General features: G+C 49.4%; 1 protein-coding gene across 1 annotated transcript in view; it reads left to right on the top strand.

The window, feature by feature from the left end:
• ZZEF1 (zinc finger ZZ-type and EF-hand domain containing 1) overlaps nt 1-22,251 on the top strand; it is a 137,884-nt gene extending 115,633 nt beyond the window's left edge. The window contains exons 43-55 of the mRNA XM_054459311.2: nt 1,684-1,883; nt 3,974-4,093; nt 5,432-5,623; nt 6,986-7,086; nt 8,754-8,889; nt 8,995-9,354; nt 10,276-10,419; nt 12,199-12,367; nt 12,546-12,644; nt 13,113-13,278; nt 16,940-17,093; nt 17,743-17,814; nt 19,728-22,251. Of these exons, the coding sequence (XP_054315286.2) occupies nt 1,684-1,883; nt 3,974-4,093; nt 5,432-5,623; nt 6,986-7,086; nt 8,754-8,889; nt 8,995-9,354; nt 10,276-10,419; nt 12,199-12,367; nt 12,546-12,644; nt 13,113-13,278; nt 16,940-17,093; nt 17,743-17,814; nt 19,728-19,808 (1,994 nt within the window). The 3' untranslated portion in view covers nt 19,809-22,251. The remainder of the gene's footprint in view (nt 1-1,683; nt 1,884-3,973; nt 4,094-5,431; nt 5,624-6,985; nt 7,087-8,753; nt 8,890-8,994; nt 9,355-10,275; nt 10,420-12,198; nt 12,368-12,545; nt 12,645-13,112; nt 13,279-16,939; nt 17,094-17,742; nt 17,815-19,727) is intronic.
• The last annotated feature ends 4,503 nt before the right edge of the window (nt 22,252-26,754 follow it).

Raw genomic sequence — 26,754 nt, 5'->3', positions numbered from 1 at the left:
GGCTCACACCTGTAATCCCAGCACTTTGGGAGGCCGAGGCAGGCGGATAACCTGAGGTCAGGAGTTTAAGACCAGCCTGGCCAGCATGGTAAAACCCCGTCTCTACTAAAAATACAAAAATATCTGGGCGTGGTGGTGGACACCTGTAATCCCAGCTAGTTGAGGCCAAGGTAGGAGAATCACTTGAACCTGGGAGGTGGAGGTTGCAGTCAGCCAAGATCACGTCATTGTACTCCAGCCTGGGTGACAAGCACAAAAACTCCGTCTCAAAAAAAAAAGATGTTGGTCTGTTGTCTTCTGGCTTGTGTAGATTCTGGGATGAAGTCAGCTGTCATTCTTCTTACGCTGCATTTTTGTAATGTCTCTTTTTCCTCTGGCTATATTTTTAGCAATTCAATTATGCATGTGGCTTGACATGATTTTCCTTATGTTTCTTCTGCTTAGGTGTTTATTGAGCTCCTTAGATATACAGTTTTCATCAAATTTGGAAAATTTTTGACCATTATGCATTCAAATATTTTTTCTGCCCCCACCCCCATCTCCACCAGGACACTTCCACTCTCACTGTTGGAAAGACAAAGTATTCCCAGCTCTCTGTGAGCTCCAGGAATTGTTCTGTCTACTGTAGCTCTTTCTCCTGCCCCAGATAGTTTCCTTTCACAGAAATGTGCAGGTCAGTATGCAGCCACAGACTTATGAGTGACTCTGTGGATCTCCGGAGAGCTCTCCCCAACCCACCCCTCTCTCTCTGCATCTCCCTGCTCTGATATTCTGCCCTGTACATTCTAGCTGCCTTGACCTCCCTGAACTCTGATCTCTGTTTCTTTAATTCATTGAGACTGCTGGATTCTGCCTGGATGTTTGCTTCCCACTTTGCATCTTGGAAATCATCTGCAGATAGCTGGTGCTACTGGAGGGCTGATCTAGTTTATATCCCTTCTCTCAGGGATCATAGTCCTATACTACCTTTTGCCCAATATCTGCAAGCTGTTGTTTCATGTTTTTTCAGTGTTTTGGTTGTTTAAGGTGGGAGAGTAAATCCAGTCTCTCTTGTTCTGTCTTGTTTGGAAACGGAAATCTCATGTATACTAATTTTTTTTTTTTTTTTTTTTTTTTTTTGAGACGGAGTCTGGCTCTGTCACCCAGGCTGGAATGCAATGGCACAATCTTGGCTCACCGCAACCTCCACCTCCCAAGTTCAAGTGATTCTCCTGCCTCAGCCTCCTGAGTAGCTGGGATCACAAGCGTGTGCCACCACACCTAGTTAATTTTTGTATTTTTAGACGGGGTTTTGCCATGTTGACCAAGCTAGTCTTGAACTCCTGACCTCAAGTGATCCACCCACCTTGGCCTCCCAAAGTGCTGGGATTACAGGCGTGAGCCACCACGTCCGGCCTCATATATGCTATCTTTAAGAACTTTTGTTAACACCTGTGGAGATGGCCTGCTTATGCACAATAGTAAGAATGCAAATTGTCCCACTCAGTTGCTTGATGGATAGGTAGCCATTACTATTTTTGTGTTTACGTCCAAGCTGGCTTTATTGGCTAAGACTGAGCCCGGGAGATTTGTGTTTCTGCAGTCCCTACTTTAGTAAGGCATGTTACTATGGAAGAAATAGCTGCTGGAAGCATGAACTGTACTTTTTGTGCCTTTCTTTTTCTGCCTGATGTCACCCTTCAGTGAAGGACTACCAGCTGGTCCAGAAGGGAGGAGGACAAGAATGTGGTGACTCTCAGGCCCAGCTGAGCCAATACTCCCAGCACTTTGCCTTTATCGCCAGTCACCTTCTGCAAAGCAGCATGGACAGCCATTGTCCTGAGGCAGTGGAAGCAACTTGGGTCCTGTCCCTGGCCCTCAAAGGATTGTATAAAACACTAAAGGTAATGGTGAGCTTCTCCATTTGGCAGTGGATCTGGCTATAATTTGACATCTGCGTGGGGATTAACTAGGAGGAAATGCCATCTGATTTCGATGGATGATAAACCATAGGATCTTGATTATTTTTAGAAATGCGTGGGCCTTGCGCACAGATAACTTCAAAAAGGAGACACAATTATCCTGATAGTTGGCTTCTCTGTTTTCCATTGTTTCAAGGAATCTGATACTACTACTTCATGGGAACACAACTTTGTCCGATGAGAAGAAAAATTGACTGAAAAGTTTCTTGCTTTCCTCTCTAAATGACAATTCCTGTGCTTCATCATAGATGTTGAAGGGAAGAATAGAGGGAGCTAGCCTCCTAGGGGATGAGCAACAGGTTTGACAATTGGGGTGGAAGGAGGTAGACAAGTTGAAAAGCTGGGCGATGGCCGGGTGCAATGGCTCACAGCAGTAATCCTGGCACTTTGGGAGGCCAAGGCAGGCGGATTGCCTGAGCTCAGGAGTTCAAGAACAGCCTGGGCAACATGGCAAAACTCCATCTCTACTAAAAATACAAAAAATTAGCCAGGTGTGATGGTAAGTGCCTGTAATCCCAGCTACTCGGAAGGCTGAGGCTTGAGAATCACTTGAACCTGGGTGGCAGAGGTTGTAGTGAGCCTAGATCATGCCATTGCACTCCAGCCTGGGTGACAGAGCGAGACTCCATCTGGAAAAAAAAAAAAAAAAAAAAGCTGGGCAATATTTGGCATGGAGATGAGCAGCTGACTTATGAGATTTTCCGATACCTGAGAGGCAGTGCTTGGGAGGAATGATCTTTCAAGGAAACATATGTCAGCTCACTTTTAGGATCATCTTCCCAACAGAGATATCCATGAAAGGAGGAGCTCATTTGAAGGCTGTTCAGCAGAAGCACTGATAGGGAGGTCATGGAGGGCACTCAACACCACAGGAGCTGGACTCAGTGGCATTTCAGCTCTGATCCAGCCCTGGGAGTTTGTAGTTGTAGAATTGAGACCATTCATCTGCTGTTTCTTTTGTTGGTTTGTTTGTTTGTGGGTTTTCTCTGGCATTTCTTTGTTTGAGACGGGGTCTCGCTCTGTTGCCCAGGCTGGAGTATAGACCTGTGATCGCGGCTCACTGCAGCCTCAAATGCTTTGGTTCAAGGGGTCCTCTTGCCTCTACCTCCCAAGTAGCTGGGACTAACCACCGGCATGCACTATCATGCCCAGTTAATTTTTTTTTTTTTTTTTTTTTTTTTTGTAGAGACAGGGTCTTGCTATGTTTCCCAGGCTGGTCTTGAACTCTTGACCTTGAGCCATCCTTCCACCTCTGCCTCTCGAAGTGCTGGGGTTACAGGCATGAGCCATGGTGCCCAGCCTGCTGTTTCTTTAGTTCATGACATTTATCACAATGTGCTACTGTTTCCATTGTTTACATTGTAGTAGGAAAGGGAAAATAAACTCCCTAAGGGCAGCAATAATTTCTGTCTTTGAATCCTTCATTCAGCAAATATTTGTTGAGCACCAAGGGCCAGATGGAACTGAATATGTAGTGTTGGAGCCAGAAAGAAGGTCCCTGCTCTCCTGGAGCTTGTGGTCTGACCGGCAAGAGAGACAACAGGGAGCCTGCAAGAAAAACTGCTGTGGGTCAAAAAAAGCCTTTCTCTAGTAAAATTTGAACTGATAGATGAGGAGTCAGCTTTGGGAAAACTGGACAGATCATTCCACGCGGAATGAGTAGCAAGCTCCAGGCCTCAGAATGGAACAAGCGTGGTGGTCAAGGAGCAGAAAGAACACCTCCCAGGCTTTAGAATAATGCAGGAAAATGGGGGCACAGCCGGAGAAGCAGGCAGGGACCTTGTAGGTCTTTGTCAGCCATGATCAGAGGCTTGGATTTTAGCCTAAAGAGCCCCAGACAGCTTTTGGAAGTTAGAGCAGGGGGGTGTGGCATAAAATAGGCTTCATTCAAAAGTATGTGTTGAATGAATGAATGAATGAATGAAAGAGTGAATGAACAGACTGAGTTATGGCTAAGGTTGTACCTTCTTCACTCCAAAGCCGTCACAAATCATTCTTTTTCTGCTTGGCAGGCTCACGGTTTTGAAGAGACCCATGCTACCTTCCTTCAGACCGATTTGCTGAAGTTGCTGGTGAAAAAGTGCAGCAAAGGGACTGGCTTTAGTAAAACGTGGCTCCTCCGGGACCTGGAAGTAAGAGATGAGAGGGACTCCTGCTCCTCTTTCCTGGTGCAGATGTACTGGCCTAGGAGTTAGAAGCATCACCGAGTTCCAGTTGCTTCTGCCCTGTGCACATTCATTTAGTACAGTGTTGAAAACTCCCTTGCTTCTGTATTCCCTTTCGGAAATAGGGATTATGACACCTGTCTACCCCTGTCGGGGAAAATGAATTTAATGTTTGTTCAAAGAACAGTGGGAGAGAAGCATTTTATGGAAACACTTGATTAACCATTATATCATGGTAATAAAGTATACCCTTGAATTAGTATTTCCCTTTAAAGTTGCTTTCAGCCAAAATCAGTCTCTAAATTTGTCCTCACTTATGTTTATTTGTATGTAGGATTTTAGTTGATCATTGTAATTTTATTACTGTTCCCCGTAGACCTTAGAGTTTTCTTAGTGGAACTACTGTGGTTCCCTGTGGACTTTTTGTGCCCCGTGCCAGCTTTCGGCCCAAGAAAGGCTGCCGCCGCGTAGGAGAGAGTGAGCAGCCATTCACGGCCCAGCAGAGGCTGCAACCTGCAGAAACAGCTCTCAATTGCCAGAAGAGGATTTGGTTAGGTTTAAGGAAAATGTGCTAAAACGTATTAATGGATAATTTGGAGAGTATTTGAACTTTTATTCTTAGAGAATATTTTAAATTAAAATTTTTTATTATTAGAATCACATTGCAGAAAACTTTATAAAAGAAAAAAAAACCCTCCAAACTCTATATTCCAAACACAGGTGCCATTAGCATTTTGTGTGTTTTCTCCTTCTCGTTTTGTTTCTCTGCATTTTGCGGTGCATGTGTAAATCCAGACTGCATCTTGAGCATCGTATTCAAATAAATTGATGGCATGTGGGCTGCTTTCTAGGTTTTGATGTAGTTTTCATAACATTTTTTATGGCTACATATAATACATGAAGGTGGCTTTCAGTTTTTTTGGTATTAGTGCTTCACTGAGCATATTATGAAAATAACTTTGTATATTTTACATTATTTGTAACAGATGAGTTGCTGGGTGAAAGCATATGAGTATTTTCCTGGCTCTTTACATTTTGCCAAAAGAAGTTCTAAAAAGGATGATAGCAGTTTATACCATCTGTGGGAAAGTTAATAAACACAAAGGTCCCCATAGTGTTCAGTTAGTATTTCTTCGGTTACAAAGTATAATTAAACATACTCTCGTGTTTCTTTTCTAATTGCACATTCTTCAAGTAAATTCGGATGTCTTAAAAAGTTAGGCCCAATATTTTCACGATTAAAGGACTGTACCATCTTCCCGCCCACTGAGTGCTCACATTCAGCTGGATTTTCTTTCCGTGTAGATTTTGTCCATCATGCTGTACTCCTCAAAAAAGGAGATCAACGCTTTGGCTGAGCACGGAGACCTAGAGCTGGATGAGCGAGGGGACCGAGAGGAAGAGGTGGAACGGCCAGTCAGCAGCCCTGGCGACCCAGAGCAGAAAAAGCTGGACCCCCTTGAGGGCCTGGATGAGCCCACCAGAATATGTTTCTTGGTGTGTTCTTGAGTCATCTTGTGGCTTGGGAGGGGCTTCTGAGGGATGGCTTCTCTTTGGCCCGGGCCATGTTTTAGCCTAAACATGAAAATGCTTCCGTCTGCTGTCCTGAGAATTCACTTCCTAAAGACTCAGTCTATGTTGTGCAGAATTGATCCAGAAGAACAGAAAAGCCCCACAGCAATAGTTCTTAATATTTTGGGTTATAAACTCAAAAGCTTTAGGTCCTCTCTCCCCATAAAATATACATTCAAATATGTATGTAAAATTTTGCATGAATTTCGAGAACTTACTAAAGCCCTAAGGCTCGTCCCTGAACTCTATACAATAGTTCCTTCCTCATAGTTTCTCAGAAATACACTCTTACCTTTCCTAGGTAATCTATTCTTCCTCAGAACAATATGAAAAGGATGAGGGCTTGGGCTTCAGAAGTTGTGACTAAATGAAGAGTAAACAGAATGTAGCGTAGAATGTCAGAAAAAGCAAATCCCAGCCAGGCACAGTGGCTCACACCGGTGATCCCAGCACTTTGGGAGGCTGAGGCAGGAGGATCACTTGAGGCCAGGAGTTCAAGACCACCCTGGGTAACTTAGCAAGACCCTGCCTCTACAAAAAATAAGACTAGCCAGGTGTGGCATGCGCCTGTAGTCCTGGCTACCCAGGAGGCTGAGGCAGGAGGATCACTTGAGGCCAGGAGTTCAAGTTTACAGATTTTGCAGGAGAGTTTGCATCCCCTGCCACAGAGCATACATGCATTTCTGTATCCATGAATAAGTGAAAGCTGTGAATCCTGTTGGCAAAATACAGAAAAGGATAATGTCATTGATACTAACAGAAAAACTACTCTGATCAACATTGCTGACAAGTTTAAGTGCAGGTTAAAACTCTTGCCTTTCTACGCTTTTGGGTACTCAGTGATATGAGCTATGATCACACCACTGCACTCCAGCCTGGGCAACCAAGTGAGACCCTGTGTCAAAAAAAAAAATCAAAAGAAAATACAGTGCCCATGTATGTGCTAGTTGTCAAACTTGAGTGTAAAACAGTTATGGAGACGCTAGGCATGAATACGATGTGGTGAGTAAGTATCTACTATCAGCATTGTATTTTGTTGATAGGATATTTCTTTGGGGTTTCAGTGTTTTATAATTTCCTTTGAAGTTACAGTTGTAATGTAGGTGTTATAGTCCATGTTTTAGTGCTCACAATTTTATATGCTTTTTAAACTACCCATATAATGTTCCTCAATTATAACCTGTGGCAGCTTTTGCTATATTGTCTTCTCAGTTTTGAGTTCAGTTTATCAATACTGTATTGAAGCACTTTTGATGGGTCTTGTCTGCGTCCTCCCCTGGCCTCCAGATGGCTCATGATGCCCTCAGCGCCCCTCTGCACATTCTCCGGGCCATATACGAACTGCAGATGAAAAAGACCGATTATTTCTTCCTGGAGGTGCAGAAGAGGTAAGGGACATTTCTGTGCAGCTGAAGCGTGGCCAGGGAGAGAACATGTGAGGGCGGGAGGGTGCGCGCCTCCTGGATCGATCAACACTCTGACAGGCCGGGAAGCAGTTGCTAGTCCTTTGTAAGGCGAGGTGGGAGGTGGCCTGTGCTACATTACCTGGATCATCTTCGAAGTGCGCTCTGGTTCCTCTTTAAAACTTATGTTTGTAGTCTGCGTCTGAGAGGAAACTCATTTTACAGACACAGAAATTGGGCAGGCACCAAGATGTCTCTCATGTGTAATCCCAGGGAGCAGATAGCACAGAGCAGGAACTTCTGCTCAAGAGATTTTTAAAATTAAGAACATTCCCTTTCTCTTGGCCAGGAAGTTCAGAGCTAGTTTTTGGGCCCAACTTTTTAATTTGGGTAGAACTTTACATATCTGCAATCTAGTCTCCATCCCCCGTATCCTAATTTTGACTTCTTACTCATTGTAAATTCTCATTTAATTTTTCTTTTATTTTGTATTTCGTGTTTCTCTTTTATTAGTTTCTTATATGTTGCCTAAAAGCCTTTGTGAGATGAAGCAGGGTTGCATTAGTTAGGGTACAGTCTAAGCTGCTGTAACTAAGAAACCAGAAATATAATTGATCAGGGCAGATAGAATTTGTTTTTCTCTCACATAACAGTCCAGAGGTAGGCAGAGTCTGGGGTGGGTGACAGCTCTGCTCCACAGAGGGACCCAGCAATCCCAGCATTCTCATCTGTGGAGAGAAAGCTCCCTCGGCCACCCCACCTCTCAGTTCTAGCCCAGAGGAAAGAGGGGAGGTGGAGAAGGGAGTGCGCCATTAGTCCAGTAGACTCCAGAGGTGGCACACCATCTCGCTCACCTGCACTGCCCAGAACCCAGGGGCATCAGCACATCTAGCTGCTAACCATGTCTCTAGCTGGGTGACTGTGGCTCTTGCTAAAACTCGGGGAGCTTTAGAGAGAGAGAAGGGTCACCGAGTTTTGGCCAAAGTCGTCCAACTGTTCAGACTGCGTTCAAATAAGGCAAACACCAGGCTGTAACCATTCCAGCTGTTTCTGTACCTCACTTCTGTTTTCTGTGTGTCAGTTTCCTTTTTCTGTTTGTAAACCTCCAGCCACAGCAGTGGAGTCACTTTGAACCCATCCTGATTCAGGAGCTGCCCAATTCGGGGATCACTCTTTGCTCAGTTAAACTCTGTTAAATTTTTTTTTAAAAAAGAGAGAAGGGGAGTCCAGGCATGGTGGTGTGAGCCTGTAATCGCAGCTACTAGGGAGGCTGAGGCAGGAGGATCGCTTGAGCCCAGGAGTTCCAGGCCAGCCTGGGCAACATAGCTCCAACACATCATCTCCAAAAAAACAAATACATTTTTAAAAAAAATTTTTTAAATGAAAACATTTAAATTAATTTTAAAAATGGAAAAGATAGAAAAGGAGAATGGATTTTGCAGGAGAGTTTGCATCTCCTGCCACAGAGCATACATGCATTCTGTATCCATGAATAAGTGAAGGCTGTGAATCCAGTTGGCGAAACACGGAATATGATGTCATTGATACTAACAGAAAAACAACTCTGATCAACATTGCCGACAAGTTTAAGTGCAGGTTAAAACTGGCCTCTCTACACTGTTGGTACTCAACTTTGTGCTGCCCTTCTTCAGGTTTGATGGTGATGAGCTCACCACAGATGAAAGGATACGGTCCCTGGCTCAGCGGTGGCAGCCCAGTAAGAGTCTGAGGCTGGAAGAACAGAGTGCCAAAGCTGTGGATACAGACATGATTATCCTGCCATGCTTGGTATGTCACCCGACCTTGGACCCAAAGTATCTGCACCCCATCCCCCACCCCATACCACCACTGTAAGAAGGCTAGACCTCTGTAATGGTGGTCTTGGGTTTGCAGTCCCGTCCTGCACGCTGCGACCAAGCCACTGCTGAATCAAACCCTGTGACCCAGAAGCTGATCTCCAGCACAGAGAGTGAACTGCAGCAGAGCTATGCCAAGCAGCGCCGTAGCAAGAGCGCCGCCCTCCTGCACAAGGAGCTGAACTGCAAGAGTAAGAGGGCTGTCCGGGACTACCTCTTCCGAGTGAACGAGGCCACAGCTGTCCTGTACGCCCGCCACGTGCTTGCATCCCTGCTCGCCGAGTGGCCTAGCCACGTGCCAGTGAGCGAGGACATCCTGGAGCTCAGTGGCCCTGCCCATATGACCTACATTTTGGATATGTTCATGCAGCTGGAAGAAAAGCATGAGTGGGAGAAGGTAGTTATGCAGACTGAGCTTGCGCTCACCCACCAGGTTCTTCCTCTGCCCCACAGGCTTCCTCCAGTGAGTGCTTCCTGGAGCGAGGCTACCTGTGTGGCTGTGCAGCTCCCTGACAGGTGTGAATGCAGCAAAGGTAGGGCCACTGTATCCTCTCCCAAGGATTGGGCTAGTGAGGAACTCAGGGGCCCTGAGCACAATTCCCAGCTGAACCAGAAAGCTTTGTCGCCATCTTCCCAGTTTTCAAGTGCAGAAATCTTGAGGCACATTCGGTAGCTCCTTTCTGATCCTGTCCCTCACCCATCTACACACACACACACACACACACACACACACACGCAGTCCATGAGGAAGTTCATTTGGCCTCTCAGCCTTGCTTTGCCCATCTGAGAACACCACCAGACCTCGAGGTCCTTTCCCGGTCTTGCAGCCCTGCAGGTGCTGGCAGCCTTGCTCTAGCATATCTATCTTTCGGAAGGGACAGAGGGAGCCACCTGCCTCTACTAGGCCCTTGCATAGACGTGTCCTCCCCCAGTTCTTGCCACCTAGAGCTCCCAACTCTGCACCTCACTCGAGGCATCCGTCACATTGTGTGGTCATTATTTATCCATAGGCCAATCCACCTGCTTGGCTGGGGACTCCCTCAAGGACCAGGACCCTTTATGATTGGTTCAGTTAGTTCTTTCAGACCACCTCTAAGCAGTATCATTCTGAAAGGACTTCAGTGTCCTGATTGACAGCAAGAGCCTGGTCAAGTGAGAGGTGGCTGGTGGAGTTGGTTTTGGGTGGTGGAGTCACAGAGGCTCGTCCTAGGTCTAAGATGATGCCAGCACCTTTGGGTGGGTCTTGGGTTGAAGTAAACTGTCCCTTCTTCCTGATGCCACTAGCAGGCCCTGACCTTGTCTGTCTACTTCCCACCAGATCCTGCAGAAAGTGCTCCAGGGCTGCCGAGAGGACATGCTGGGGACCATGGCCCTGGCTGCCTGCCAGTTCATGGAGGAGCCGGGAATGGAGGTGCAAGTGAGGGAGTCGAAACACCCGTATAACAACAACACCAACTTCGAGGTAGGGCCTGGGGCCGGCATGCCCTATAAGGGCGACTGAGCCGCAGAGGCCTCATCAGCTCCCTCCGTGGCTATCTCCTGCTGGACAGCAGAGACCTGTCCAAGAAAGTGCTTCCTTGAACAAACTGCAGTCTGCCTCCCTGAGGCCAGGGATTCTGTACAAGCAAGTCTTCTCTTCTCCGGGCCTTTCTTGTTTTAATAGAAGAAAATGGGCCACCTAGCCCTGGAGGAGAGCTTTACTTTCCCTGCAGCAAGCTCCTCAGAGTGAGTCCTTGGCTTCACAGTGAGACAGTGAGTCTGAATGTGGTCCAGGTTGGACCCTCACTCTTCAGCCGCCACCTAATGACCTGCCCCCACCTCGGATACTACAGCCCCTGTTTAAATTTCCCAGAACTGAATCAGAGTCTCATCTTTTCCATCCTTAACGTTGTGCCTGGAAGGGAGATAGGCATTTTGATGAGGCAGGAATGGGGCAGCCTCCGTTATTCTCATTGACTTAAGGCCATGTATATCTCTTTAGCACTTTTTTTTTGAGACGGAGTCTCACTCTGTCACCCAGGCTGGAGTGCAGTGGTGTGATCTCGGCTCACTGCAACCTCCACCTCCCGAATTCAAGTGATTCTCATGCCTCAGCCTCCCTAGTAGCGGGAATAAAGGCACCTGCCACCACGCCCAGCTAATTTTTGTATTTTAAGTAAAGATGGGGTTTCACCGTGTTGGCCAGGCTGATCTCTAACTCCTGACCCTCAGGTGATCCCCCTGCCTCGGCCTCTCAAAGTGCTGGGATTACAGGCGTGAGCCACCTCACCTGGCCCCCATTAGCACTTTTAAAAATGTTGGAGAGAAAACAGAAATGTTGGAGTTGCCCAGGCATCTACTTCTGAGTGGAAGGCACTTGCAGCAGCGAAGGTGGATGATGAAAACCGATTTACAACTGGGTTATTGGCCAGCTGAGATTTTGTTTTTCAGAAGTATAACCTGTCTTTCTTCCAAGTCTCTTCTCTCGTCATGTTCCTGGGCTCCAGCCCCACTCCCTTGGTCCCACACAGGCACATGCGGTCAGCCACCAGGTTCGACCCCAAAGAGGTCTTGTCTTCTCCACTGACCCTGGACACCCGTTGCCCTTCTCTGGGGTTCCTTTTGCTGCTACTTTCTGATTTCCTCACTTTTGCCTCAGCCCAGCCTTGCTCCACACCAGCTGTCAGTGATGCTACACCGTGCAAGCCTTACCAAAGCTTTCCAGGGTTTTCCCTGTTGTCCAGAGTCTGAGTGCCTCATTTTCATGCCCAGGGCCTTCAGTGTCTGCCCCGCCAGTCTCTCTGGAGTCAGGTCTTGTCCCTGTTCCTGCTTCCCAAGCATATGTGTCCATGTAGCACACCCTTTACTCCAAACATGCCAAGCTCCTTGCCGTTCCCTGAACATGCTAGACCTTCACAGGACTGTTCTCCTGTCTGAAATGCACCCCATGCACTCAGGTCCACCTTGCCTCCCACTCCTGCCTTCTCCTGACAGGGTCCTCCTGTCCTCTTCACTCTTCACAGCAACCTGACACTCCTTCTCTGGGGCCCCGTGTTGCCTGCCCCGCTGTGCCTCCCTCGCACCATATTTGCAGTCTGTGCATGCTCCTCGCCCCAGCTGAACTCTGCACTCCTGGAGGCCAGGGCTGTGGTTCCCTCATTCTCACGCACCCGGGTCCAGCCACAGGACTCGGCATGGGACAGCTGCAGTTAGTGTCTAGTGAGCAGCATCGACAGAAGTATTCTCCATTTCCCCTCCCTAGGATAAAGTTCACATTCCTGGTGCCATCTACCTCTCAATCAAATTCGACTCTCAGTGCAACACAGAGGAGGGCTGTGACGAATTAGCCATGTCCAGCAGTAGTGACTTCCAGCAAGATCGACACAGCTTCAGCGGGTCTCAGCAGAAGTGGAAAGATTTTGAACTTCCAGGTAGTGAAACAAATACTCGATTAGATAGATTCTTCACAGGCAGTGTTTAAACTTAATATTGAGAAGGGAACTTACTGGAGAATGTTGAAAGGGGTTTAATAGCTTTCATCCGAAACACCACTGTTGCCATTCCCTGTTGCTTCAGTTCCTGATCGGCCTCTGATTCTTGTGTGCCTAGGAGACACTCTGTATTACCGCTTCACCTCCGACATGAGCAACACCGAGTGGGGCTACAGATTCACCGTGACGGCCGGACACCTGGGGCGGTTCCAGACAGGTGTGTGCTCTGGGCTTTGCGTTCGCACCATCTGCCTGCCAGGGACACTCCATGGCTGTGGGTGCCATGATGTCACTGATCTTGGTTAAAATCAAAGCAGGTACTTGTCTCTCACACTTTCCAAATTTGTCTCACAAGCCCCACACCTGTCACTCCTGAATGTGATTTCATTGGCCAGTTGTAAACTTGAATGGCCAGCTATGAGAAGCATTCTGTCAGGACCCGAAGAAGATGGTTGTTCTCTTAGAATTTGCCAGGGCATTCTGAAAAAAGGAACTGGAAATATGACCCGTGTGTTATTTTTACAAAAGTCTTAATTTCAGCCAGAATTTAAATGATCACAGTTATTAAAATTTGAGCAGTTTATAAAATGTAGAATTCTTAACGTACACAATTGTTATACTTTAATAATAATATTACTTATTATGTATCTCTGTTTATATATCTGTGTTTTGGGGTGTTGGCCAGGATTCGAGATTTTGAAGCAGATGTTGTCAGAAGAAAGGGTTGTGCCTCATCTCCCATTGGCAAAAATTTGGGAATGGCTGGTGGGCGTGGCCTGTCGCCAGACTGGCCATCAACGATTAAAAGCCATCCACTTACTTCTGAGGATTGTGCGATGCTGCGGCCACAGGTAAGCGGTGTCCTGGAGGGCAGCCCTTTGCCAGGCGTATATATCCCCACTCTGTGGCTGGCCCTTTCATGCTGTTAGTGGTGACTTTGATGAAAAGACATTTGTGGCTTTAATGTCTTCTAGTTTTTCAGTCATTTGCTTTATGCTAGCATTCTTGGTGTCTTGTTTGAGAAATGTTTGCCTTACTCGAAGGTCGTGAAGATATTCCCTATGTTATCTTCTAGAATTTGTTTTTCCTTTCATACTTAGAGGAGTGTCTGCCTGGAATGCATCTGAGTGTATGATAGAAGGGGTAAGCATCAAGTCAGTTTTGTTCCATTCGGATGTCCACTTGACTCTACAGATTTTTTTTTTTTTTTTTTTTTTTTGAGACAGAGTCTAACTCTGTCACACAGGCTGGAGTGCTGTGGTGCGACTATAGATCAATTTGATGAGACTCAAGATCTTTAGAACACCAAGTCCTCTAATCCATAGCCATTATATGTTCCTCTCTTTATATTCCTCTATTGTTTAGGTCTTAGTAATATTTTAGAGGTTTCTATGTAGAGGACTTAACATTTTGTTAAATTTATTACTAGGTATTTAATGTTTTTGATACTATAATTGGTATTTTTTAATTTTAGTTTTGTTTTTGCTGATGTACAATTAATTTTTATATATTGCCGTTATATCCAGTGACCTTACTAAATTTGTTCATTCTAAGACTATATATGCAGATTATTTGGTGTACAGTCGTGTCATCTGTAAATAAATGTTATTTCTTCCTCTTAATGCTTAGACACTGTTCTTGCCTTTTGCGCTATAGGTAGGACATATAGTGTTGAATTGGGAATTGTAGACATAATTGCCTTATTCCTCATCTATGAGAGAAGGTGGTAGTGACTGTGCCATATATGTTGTCTGTCTGCTTGGCCGCCACCCTCCTTGCTCAGAACCCTCCCTGTCAGGAGCTCATTCTTCCTCTTTCCTGCATTTCTAAGGCACACAGACACAGGCACACAGAATGCTAGCCAGAGTGCAGTGATGATATTTGAAGTAACAGGTTGTCTTCTCATGGAATATGGAACTGTCATTAAAATAACAAAGGACTCTCAAAGTCGGGAGAGAACAAGATGGCTTGTGTAGTCAGTCCATAGGCAGCATGGAGAGAGAGGGGAGAGCTGGGCATGCTTGCTGTTACCCCCATTTCCTCATACACAGACAGGATCACTCAGCCCCACATGGGCTTAGCTCTGTTCACTTGAGCGTCGAGTCCGGTAAGCACAGTCTGGTTGAGCAGTGCTTATGAAACATGGAACATCTCCATGGTCTCCTGGCTGGTGGGCCCTTCTTGCCTGCAGCAGGAAGGAAGACCTGTGCCCCTTCCTGCACAGTGTGCTGGCCATTGGCAACCTTCTTTCCAGTGGGGACACTCCCGCACCCTCTGTCCCGAGCCCGGAGGGAACTCCCAGCATGCCTTGCCACCCTAGCCTCTTTCATGTGTACTCCTCATAGAGTGAGAGAGGGGCCTGCCTGAGGGCTTGGCCCAGAGGCCCCACACAAGGGGCAGTCCTCAGGGGAGGGACCTTCTCAGCTCGCAGGTACGTTGTACCTCACATGCTGATGCTTCTCTGAAAACCCAGCTGGAAAGCTATCAGAATTTTCCCGTTTGTTTTATGAAGATTTATTCCTCTGGGAGAAAGAGATTGGCTTCAAGATAACAATTAAATATACACAATAATTTTTCAAGTCATAAGAAAAAAAGCAGATTTTTTTTTAAAAACAAAATCCAATATTATATAATTATATATAGCCATATAACAAGTTCTAGAGTATTATTTATTTCATAATTTTTCTTCTCCAAAGGATATTGAGTTGGAATTAAAACACAGCCTTCCTCTGAGTAAAAACGCAAAAAAAAAAAAAAAAAAAAACCCTCAGTTCATTCTCTCAGCAGAGGCTCTGCTTTACTTAGGGAAAAGCTTTCTGCCTGAGCAACCTTGCAAGCATCTTGTGTTTCATAAGCCAAGCTGAAAATCATAACAATGGTAGTCATCGTTATCTTTTTTTTTTTGAAACATGGTCTGGCTCTTTCGCCCAGGCTGGAGTGCAGTGGCACCATCTCAACTCACTGCCGCCTCCACCTCCCGAGCTGAAGTGACCCTCCCCTCAGCCTCCTGAGTAGCTGGGACTACAGGCGTACGCCACCACACCCAGCTAATTTTTCTGTTTTTTTGTGGAGATGGGGTTTCGCCATGTTGCCCAGGATGATCTCAAATTCCTGGAATCAAGCAATCCCCCCACCTTAGCCTCCCAAAGTGCTGAGATTGTAGGTATGAGCCACCGCTCCTGGCCATCTTTTTTTTTTTTCTTTAATTTTTTTTAGAGGTGGGGTCTCGTTCTGTTGCCCAGGCTAGAGTGCAGTGTGGCACCATTATAGCCACTGTAGCCGTGAACTCTTGGGCTCAAGTGATCCTTCCACCTCAGCCTCTTGAGTAACTAGGACTATAAATATGAGCCACCACACTTGTCTTAAGTGTTCTTTTCTGATTATAAAAGCAGTGAGCATTGTAGAAAACCTAGAAAGCTGATAGGGTCAACTGCTGGTGGCATCTTTTGTTGTGTCTGTTTACTGTTTTTTTTTTATGCATAGAGAAAATGCTGTATATGCAGGTTATTTTTGAATTTTATTTTGTATATGTAGTTTTACATCTTGATTTTTTTTTTCTTTTCTCCTTTTTTTTTGAGACAGAGTCTCGCACTGTCACCCGGGCTGGAGTGCAATGGTGTGATCTCAGCCCACTGCAACCTCCACCTCCAGGGTTCAAGCAATTCTTCTGCCTCAGCCTCCCTAGTAGCTGGGATTACAGGTGCCCGCCACCACGCCCAGCTAATTTTTTGTATTTTTAGTAGAGATGGGATTTCACTGTGTTGGCCAGGCTGGTCTCCTGGCCAACTCCTGACCTCGTGATCCGCCTGCCTCGGCCTCCCAAGATGCTGGGATTACAGGCGTGAGCCACCACGCCCGGCCACGTCTTGCTTTTTTTCATTTAATATTTATCTTGAGATGAGTTCCCACTGTCACTGGAAAGTCTTCATAACTTTTGTTTTTTAAGAGACAAGGTCTCACTCTGTTGCCCAGGCTAGAGTACAGTGGTGCACTCATGGCTCACTGCAGCCTCCAACTCCTGGGCTCAAGCGATCCTCCCACCTCAGCCTCTCGAGTAGCTGGGTGCTGTCATGCCCAGCTAGTTTTTTTTTTTTTTATTTTAATTTTTTGTAGAGACAGGGTCTCGCTGTATTTCCCAGGTTGGTCTCCAACTCCTGGACTGAAGTGATCCTCCCACCTCAGCTTCCCAAAGTGCCGGGATTACAGGTGTGAGGCACCATGTGTAGCCCATAACATCCATTTTTCAAGATGCACAGTAATCCCTGTGAGCACACTTCCGACCTCCTGTTCCCTTGGAGCCTGGTTTTGAAGTTTAGATTCTGCCCCATTCCTTCTTTGCTGTTGGTGACTATTCGTGGCTGTTTTGTGGGGAGCGTAGGTGAAACGACTTTATAATCATTTGTACCAGCTATGGGAGAGGGAGGGTCTGAGCTGCGGTTCCTGCCAGCTGTAAGCCATGTGACCTTGGCATGGCTCTCAGTAAACTGACCACCTCCGGGGCTCCTCCTGCAGTGACTTGTGTGACCTTGCGCTGTTGAAGCCCCTATGGCAGCTCTTTACCCACATGGAGTACGGCCTGTTTGAGGACGTGACGCAGCCCGGCATCCTCCTTCCCCTGCATCGTGCCCTCACTGAGCTCTTCTTCGTCACCGAGAACCGTGCCCAGGTGAGGCCTGAGGTCTGGGCAGGGAGCCTGGTGCCTCCGTGTGCATTTGCTCCCTCTGCTACCCAGGGCAGAAGTCGCTGCCTCATCTGAGCCTGAGTGGCCAGGGTCTCGACAGGCCACACAGGACAGGCATGGCTGAGAGTCTGAGGCTCTCGCCTCTCCCAGGCCTGGGAAACCCTCAGGTCAGCTCTGAGATTGCTTATTTTGTCAGGCCTAGAGCCAATGGGGGAGAAACCGCCCCGGATCAGCCCTTGACAACAGTGAGTTTTGGAAAATAAAATGATGGGTTATTTCTGCTTCCTCCTCTTTTTTTCCTCCCCTCAGCACAATAGACTGATTGAATGTGGGAGCTGAAAGGGCCTTTCAGAGTTCTTTAGCTTCCATCTCCTTTCACACATGAGGAAACTGGCTTGAGGAGGGGTCCCGGCCTGGTCACCCAAGGGCAGGTGGAGGCAGAGGTGGCCCCGGCACCAGGCACCTGGCTCCCGCCGGGGTTCTGAGCAAGGCAGTGCCATGCGGTGCTGGGCGGCGTGAGTAGCGTCCGCCCATGAGAGGCTTCTGCTTTCGCAGGCAGGTGTCCCAGGTGGTCTGGGAGAGCTGCACTGCGCATCTGGCGCTGTTGCTCACAGCCCCTGCTCTCTCTCTGCAGGAGCTTGGCGTGCTGCAGGATTACCTGCTGGCCCTAACCACGGACGACCACCTTCTCCGCTGTGCGGCACAGGTACTCTCTCCACCCCAGCAGAGCTGGCCCCCAGGCTGGGGCACCACCATCTTACCATTGCCAGGGCAGAGAAAGTCTGTGCATTGCATCTGAGTAGGACAGAATCCACCCGGAGCTTACACAGAGCTTGTTCCAATTCAGTCACTTCCTCCTGCTGCTCAGAGAGCACGCACGAGCCCCGTTTATCACAGTCATTCACTCTAAACTGTGGGGTCAGAAGAATTTGTGTCTTTAAAACCAAAACAACCGATGCCTTAAATTTAGTTTGGCTGATTCTCGAAGTTTCCGTGGAGTTAGATTTCACATATTTTTAGATGTGAGTTGCTTCTCTGGTAGCGGAACTCCTTTTCTGACAGCTGTTTGGTCTCAGGACGCTTCACACTTTTCACTGACTGAGGACCTCAGAAAGCTTTTGGATATGTCTATTATGCGTATATCCATATGCGCCATTAGAAACGAGATTTTCAATTTAAAAATTAAGCAAAAGTTTAAACCTTTATCAATTTATTTTTTTAAAGTAGTGAACCCATTTCATGTTAACATGAATAACACATCTTGTGAAAAACGACTCTAACTTTTCAAAACAAAGTAATTACCGAGTGCTCTGGGACAAATAGGTGACCAAAAAAGAAAAAAGGAATGCCTGCAGAGGGTGGCGCTGTGTTCCATCCTTGCAGACCCCTCTCATGTCTGGCCTCGTAGAAGACAGCTGGATTCTCATGTCTGCTTCTGCAGTCAGTCAGATCACACGTCAGGCTCTGGAACATTCCACCATATACTCAGGAGAAGAAAAGTCAAAAATGAACCTTGCAGACCCCAAAAGGGTCTCGGGAGTCGCCTGGCCCGAGTACATTCTGAGAACCTTGGACTCCTTGAATATCATAGCGTGTGTGGCCCAACACCCCCACCTCCTCGGAGGACAGCTAGGGACACTGAGGCTCACAGGGTTACCCGTGGGTGGACACCCAGCCGGGACACCCAGCCAAGAGCCCTGCCTGAGCGCGGCGCTCTGTCCCTTGGAAGTATTCTCCGAACACACCGCCCTTTTGCAGGAGAAAGGTCTTCTTTCCTGCTATAGGCTTTGACGTGTACGCTCGGAAGTGAGAATGCCCCCAGCCCATACTGAAGAGTTTGTGTGAATTCACCCGAGACCTGTAGGCAGAGTAGAAACTCCCTTACCCCCAACAGCTACCTACCAGCATTGCCGCCGCCACCCCAGGTTTCATGACATCATGTAACAAAATTTTGATATTTGCCCGTCCTGGCCCCAAAGCTCAGCATGGTGGCTTGCCTGTGGGCGGGTCTCTCTTGCTGCCCCTCTCCATTCTGCGTTTCCTCCTTACCCTCTTCTGACCCTCCCCACAGCCTGTTGAGTGTACTGCACCAGTGTCCTGACGTTTCTCCCTGACACATCTCCCTGCCAACCCCCTCTTCCTCCCTCAGCCACCTCCACCCTCTTGCTGCCCAGACCCTGAAAGCCTGACGGGCCTGGCCTCGCCTCCAGGGCATCTCAATGCCCTCCTGGCCCTGTTTTCTCTACTCCCTCTGGTCCCCAGCACTGGCTGTTCGTTTCCTGTGAGTGCCATGCCCTTCCCCACCTGCATCTTTGCACTGTTTTCCCCCAGAGAGTTTTCCCAGACCTCTGCAGACAGCCTTCTGAGCCCCCGCCCTGGGACTGCCCCTCTGGGCAGTGATGATTCCTACCTACATTTGGAGCTTTCATGTGCTCTTAATAGCATTTTCTCTCTCTCTCCACCCTGCGGGCCTCTGGGGGAGGGGAACACATCTGGTTCATCTCAGGGCCCCCCTCCTCCGTCCCCACGTCCTCAGTGCTCAGCTGAGGGTCTTATCAGCACTCACTGAATGAGGGAGTGGCTCCTGACAATTGGCGACAACTCTTTTTCCCTCCACAGGCTCTGCAGAACATTGCTGCCATCAGCCTGGCCATCAACTACCCAAACAAGGCCACCCGCCTCTGGAATGTGGAGCGTTAGCCCTTGGTGGGGCGTGCATGGGACTAGCTCATCTGCCACAGGGATTTTAGAGCAGACATCTAACCTCATTCAGGAAAATTCCTGTAGCGCCAGTGCCCAGCTCTCCTTGAGCTGACTTCACTCCAGTTAGGATGCCAAGCAGCCACATCTCCAAGAGCTCCCGTGCGTAGGCTGGACACAAGCACAGGCTGTAGCATGTTGAAAATAAGCCAAGCAGTGCAGAATGCCTCAGAAAGGGTGGGCAGGGGGCCCTTGAGAAGGTTCAGAGACCAGCCTTCTCCAGAGGCGGTCACTGCAGGAGCCGTGGGCCTGGGAGGACTTGGAAGTGGCCTCTCTCAACTAGTTTCTGTCTCCGTGGAGCTGGAACTGCCTGCACTTGCCTTCAGAGGGAGGCACAGTCCACCCAGATCCACCTTTCCAGCAAGACCCCCAGTGGCTGCCCGGCCTGGGAGCACCTCTTTGCTTTTCACACCAAACCAAAACTGGCGAGAGCCCCTCCTGGCCACACTGATCCCCAAGCATCCAGTACAGAACCAGGCATCGAGCTAGCTCCCTGCACGGCCGCGCCCTCCCAGGGAACTCCTTGAGGAGAACAAGTGCCCTTGGGGACAGCCGGCAGGCGCCCCGTACGTCTGCTCTCACGCACCAGGCAGCACAGCCGCAGTTCCTCAGTTGTTGTTTTGACATATTTCAGTTTCCACCTCACGTTTTTAGAGCAAAACCACACTGTCTCCCTGGAGGGGCTCGAGGGCATGACCGGGGACTGACCATTCTGTGAAAGTAGCAGAATGTGAGGAGCACGCTTGAGCTTCTGTACCTTGAAGATGATCAGAGGATATCTTATTTTAAGAGTAAAAACCCACATAATTTTATTTCTGCTTGATAGTCATGGTAGTCTGTCATACCCACCTCTGGGACTCTGCGTGGCTGTTTGGCTGTCACTTGTAGCAATAACGACATTAGTTCTAGTCAGTGCTGTTTTACATTTTTCTTTTGATGGGTTTAGTCTTGCCCTGGAGTGCCCATGATGATTCTCCCTCCAGAGCCACGCTTGGGAACATGAAGCAAGCCTGGCGTGTGGGCTGCGTGCCGGCCTTAGTGGGACCCGTGGAGTTGAAGCATGCCTTTAGGGGCAGTGTCTGGGCCGAAGCACGTCCCACCACACAGTGCCAGAGTCAGAGAAGGGGCCCCACCACCAAGGCCAAGCTTGACCAGGTCGGCATTGCCATGGCCCAGTGAGCCCCGTGGCCTCTGAAGACCCCTCTGTGCAGGGTCTGCAGGGATCTGGATTGCAAGGGCCCGAGTCTGCAGGTCTGGAAGCATCTTCCTATAAGAGCACTTCCGCCTTGTGGGTCAGGACTCCAAGGTGCAGCGGGCTTCACGGCCCTACAATTAGGTTCTCAGCTAAGCCCCAGAGTTCTGGTAGAACCATCCCGGGGCGGGCGGAGGGTGGGATTCAAGGGAGACGGGAACACAGAGGGCAGGTCCTGGAACTCGGTGGCCTGAGGACTGAGGCCATCACCCTGGTGGAAAGGCCTGGCCTGGTTCCCGTGGCTTGGGACCTGAATAGGCAGGTGCTGCTGGCTCGGTAGAAACCCTTTTCCCATCTTGCTCTTTGCCAAACCTACCTTGCTTTGGGAGCTGCCTGCACCACCCCAGAGAAGGCCCCACCTTCTGCATCCCTCAGGCCCGAGGAGGTCTCCCAGTAAGGAGCTTCCCAAGAGGGGACTCACGGGAAACAAGTCTTGGTGCTTGGGAGGGAGGCCCCGCTGCGTGCTCAGACTCACAGCCAACCTGGAAGGTAGATGAGATAGCGCCACCCACGCCCCTCCACACCCCAGACTCCGAGTAAAGCGGGTGGCAGGGCAGGAGTCACCTCCCCTGTGGCAGTGGCCGCCGCTGTACTCCATCCTCGCGTCAGGAAGATCAGCTGTAAATAAACGCTGGGCTCCCCAGAGCACCTGTCCGCCCACTGTCCTTGCTGTTCTGGGATCTTCGCTGCAGTTCACGGGCAACAAGCTTGAGTCCGCCCGCACCCGCGGCTGCTCTCGCGGCTCCGCCCGGCCGCCTCTGCCTCCGGCCACCGGGTGGCGCTGCCGAGCCAGAGCCGCCGCCTCCCGGCGCTTTCCAGGAGCCCCAGGCCCAGAGGAGGCGAAGCTCGCAGAGCAAAGGTGGAAACACGTGCCTACGCTGTAAAGAAATCCTGTTCCAGAGCATACCTGTTGTACAAACAGACACTGTTCCTAACGAGAGGAGTGACGTATTTTCATCACCGTTTTTAATTTGTTTTCTTACGGGTTTACGATTTTGAATTTTTCTTATTTGGTTGAAAGAATTTTGATTCTATCAGCCTGACTGAGTTCAGCCTGTAAAAAGGATGTTAAGCTGTGGGTAAAATATGCAAACGAAAAGAAATATATTGTACAAATTCTATATAATAAGGTACGCCTGTGTGTGGACTCGTCTCTCCCTCCTCCGTGCCGTGTCTCGTGGAGCTCAGGCGTGGAGTTTACACCGCGCCCGAACGGATGCGAGGCGGAGACTCGGGGGCTCAGGGCTGAAAGAATGGAAAGCTGCTGTAGGCCTTCCTCCAGATCATCCTCCTCCCAAGCCCAAGCCTAAGCCCAAGTCTGCAGCCCCTGCCCCTCCCCCGGCGATCCCAGGGCTTTGGTTCACCCCCCGCCCCCGTGCGGCCATCCGGAGGTTTCCACACACAGGGCGCCGTGGGGGCCTCTGCTCTTCGGCCAGGCACCCCTGGCCCCACCGCCCGCCCTGGACCTTTCTGGTTGCCCGCAGGACACTGTGGAACCCGGAGGAGGAAGGCAGGGCCCCAGTCAGTGCGCCTGCTGCCTTCCTGGGACTGGCTGCCTTCCCGCGGGCCCCTGGCCCCTGCCTCTGGCCCAAGTGTGGCCTGAGGTTTACCTGGGCCTCCCGCTTCCTCCTCCTTCCAGCCTCTGCTTTGCCACGCGCTGCTCTGTCCCCTTCCCAGAGGCATTCTGGGGCTGAGGACTGTCTGGAAAATTACAGAAGAGTGCTTTCTTGGCGGGGGCTGCACTTAACCAACCTTTGAGGCCCATTTGTTCCAGCCCGACAGTGTCTGACACATCCCCCAAAGCCCCAGACTGCTTTCGGGGGGAGCCCCAGGCAGGGCCTGGACCCAGCCTCAGCCCTCACCCAGAGAGAGACCTGAGCCCAGAGAGAAACCTGAGATTCAGCAGGACTCAGCCCAGAGTCCAGGTCTCAGAGAGACCTCAGCCCAGAGAGAAACCTGAGACTCAGCAGGACTGGGTGCTCCCAGGCCTGTGCCGCTCCCGAGGCGCTCTCTAGGGCCTGGTGCAAATATTGATGCCCTCCCCGTCTTACCTTGTCCCGGAGCACACTGGGGCTTCACTCTGAAAAGCAGGTGTGTCCATCTGAGCCCTGCCCGGCTAGTGTGACTAAGGTCACTGCTGAGACTAAGCCAGCACCAGCGGACTAAGAAGAAGGGCACGGAGAGCCAAGGCAAGTTGAGCCCGAGCTTTTAGAACTGAAGAGAAACACGGAGTTCCACCAGCTGAGCCTCTTCATTTATCGGGAGGCAGAAGCGGTGGGAGGTCAGCCTCGAACCACGCAGGAGGCGGGTGGAGAGCCCAGGTCCCCAGCCATGGCTGCAGTGCAGAGGCGCTCAGTGTGCGCTCACCCGCTCAATACATGCCCTCCACAGACTAGCGCCAGGGGCTTCCTGCTGAACCACCAGTGAGCAGCCCAGGTGCTCAGACGGAAACCAAGTCAAAACACGGCCCTGGCCTGGTGCGGTGGCTCACGCCTGTAATCCCAGCACTTAGGGAGGCCGAGGTGGGTGGATCACCTGAGGTGGGGAGTTCGAGACCAGCCTGACCAACATGGAGAAACGCCCGTCTCTACTAAAAATACAAACTTGGCCAGGTGTGGTGGCGCATGCCTGTAATCCAAGCTACTCGGGAGGCTGAGGCAGGAGAATCGCTTGAACCTGGGAGGCAGAGGTTGCGGTGAGCTGAGATGGCGCCATTGCACTCCAGCCTGGGCAACAAGAGCAAAACTCCATCTCAAAAAATAAAAATAAATAAATAAAACACATCCCTGTCGCTTCCCTAGCTGCCATCTCCTACCCCTCCCCTCCATCCCTGTTGACAAAATCTGATTTTTTGCAGGTAGTGACTCTACATAGTTTAATCTCAAGAAAGGTAGGACTTTCTACTAGCTCATGAGGAAAGTCATGATTAAGTCCTCCCTGCTGCCTCCCCCCACCCACCCCAAGTAAGCTCGCTTCTGTGTCCCAGCCCTTCTTGCAGTGAGGCCGTCAGAGGCGTCTGAACCAGAGCAACTCCATTTTGAATAGGGGCTGGGTAAAATAAGGCTGAGACCTACTGGGCTGCATTTCCAGACGGTTAGACATTCTGAGTCACGGGACGAGATAGGAGGTTGGCACAAGATACAGGTCATAGAGGCCCCGCTGATGAAACAGGTTGCAGTAAAGAAGCCGGCCAAAACACCAAAACCGAGATGGCCACAAGAGTGACCTCTGGTCGTCCTCACTGCTACACTCCCAACAGCGCTGTGACAGTTTACAAATGGCATGGCAATGTCAGGAAGTTACCCTATATGGTCTAAAAAGGGGAAGCATGAATAACACACCCCTATTTAGCATATAATCAAGAAATAGGCCAGGCACGGTGGTTCATGCCTGTAATTCCAGCACTTTGGGAGGCTGAGGCAGATGGATCACGAGGTCAGGAGTTCGAGACCAGCCTGGCCAACATGGTGAAACCCTGTCTCTACTAAAAATACAAAAATTAGTCAGGCATGGTGGTGCGTGCCTGTAATCCCAGCTACTCGGGAGGCTGAGGCAGCAGAATCACTTGAACCCAGGAGGCGGAGGCTGCAGCGAGCCAAGATCACGCTACTGCACTCCAGCCTGGGCAACAGAGTGAGACTGTCTCAAATAAACAAAAAGAAGTAACCATAAAAATGGACAACCAGCAGCCCTCGAGGCTGCTCTGACTATGGAGTAGCTATTCTTTATTTCTTTCCGAATAAACTTGTTTTCACTTTATTCTGTGGACTCACCTCAAATTCTTTCTTGCATAAGATTCGAGAACCCTCTCTGGGGTCTGGATTGGGACCGCTTTCTGGTAACAAGGCAGCTCTACGGCTGCATTCTCCAGAGGCTCTGGGGAAGGAGCCCTGCTCCTACGCGCTCCCTTTGTGCCGAGACGAGATGCCTGGCCTCGCACACAATCTTGCGGCCATCAGATAAAAAGCTGGAGGCTGACAAGCCAACACTCTGGGGCGGTGGGAGCAGAAAGCCAGGAGTCTGACAGTCTGACTCCTTCATTCCATTGTTTGAGCCCTAGAACTACCCATCTCCAGGCAGTGGCAGGGTGTCCTCTCACCTCAGTGGAAAGCATTTCTGACCCAACTTTATGCAACAATTTGGCTCCGGTAGGTTGAAATAATGTCACAGCTCTCTTCTCATGACATTAATATGGACAGTATATGGAAAGGAAATGTAAAAATTCCGGAAATAAAAACGCCTCCAACAGTGTCCAGTCAAGCCACAGATGGCATCCGGTTGCGCCGTTACCAAATTCTTCTTCTCTCTTGGGGTTCTTGGCGTACGTAGCTTTGCTCATGCCCAACCAGCTTCTAGACTTCCGATCTGGAGGCGCTGTCTCAGGATTCATTGGGATTTCTTAAGTCGCAAGTTAAAAACACTCCAAACTAACTTAACATGGAAATGGATTGACTTACAAAACCGAAAAGCCCGAGGGTTGCATCTAGCTCCAGGCAAAGCTAAATTCCGGGGACTCAAAGATGTTGGCTCACTCTCTCTCCCTGCTCTCCATCCTGCCTCTTCCTCCTCTTCCTCCTCCACTCATTCTCCTGCCCTGCATCCACCTGGGCTTTCAGGCAGGTGGGGACGAAAATTAAAGCACCAGGTGATGGCTCTCTCCTCCTTTTCCTCGCAGCCACTGACCACCGCCGATTCCCCAGCGGAGACAGCTTCTCACTCTCTCTTCATGTGAGGCCTCCCAAGCTGTTGGCTGGTATCTTCTAGCCGTGAGTTAATTTACTGTTTTTGTTTGTTTGTTTGTTCGAGACCGAGTCTCGCTCTGTCACCCAGGATGGAGTGCAGTGGCGCGATCTCGGCTCACTGAAACATCCACCTCCTGGGTTCAAGCGACTCTCCTGCCTCAGTCTCCCGAGTAGCTGGGATTACAGGTGCCTGCCACCACACCTGGCTAATTTTTTGTATTTTTAATAGAGATGGGGTTTCACCATGTTAGCCAGGATGGTCTCGATCTCCTGATGTCGTGATCCACCCGTGTCGGCCTCCCAAAGTGCTGGGATTACGGGCGTGAGCCACCACACCCGGCCAATTTACTGTTTTAAAAGCTACCTGGGAGACCCATGAGTTTGTGTTGTCATCTCAGAATTGCTGAGCAACACGGCATCCATGACGATGGCAGAAGTACCCATGCAGCCACTGTGAGCCTTGTCAACACAGCTCGACCACTCAACCACTCGGCCAGGCAAGATGCCCCCAGATGTGGCAGGCAGCTTATCCACTAGTGAGTTTATAAATTTGCAACAGAAGTGGAGAGATAGACATCTAAAACAACTGATCTTAAGACCAAAAAAAAGGTGAAATGCAGAAGAATGAGCACATGTCTATCAAGCAGATGCAAACAGAAAATCAGAGCTATTCAGCATCAGGCAATATAATTTGAGACAAAATTAAGCTGGGCAAGGCCAGGCATGGTGGCTCACGCCTGTAATCCCAGCACTTTGGGAGGCCAAGGTGGGGGGGTCACTTGAGGTAAGGAGTTCGAGACCAGCCTGGCTAATGTGGTGAAACCCCATCTCCACTAAAAATACAAAAATTAGCCAGGCATGGTGGTGGGTGCCTGTAATCCCAGCTACTTGG

This window comes from Pongo pygmaeus, chromosome 19 (genome assembly GCF_028885625.2).
Source record: "Pongo pygmaeus isolate AG05252 chromosome 19, NHGRI_mPonPyg2-v2.0_pri, whole genome shotgun sequence".
Taxonomy (NCBI): Eukaryota; Metazoa; Chordata; class Mammalia; order Primates; family Hominidae; genus Pongo; species Pongo pygmaeus.
Note: the sequence above shows the minus strand (reverse complement) of the source record. Positions and strands in the feature narration are given on the sequence as shown.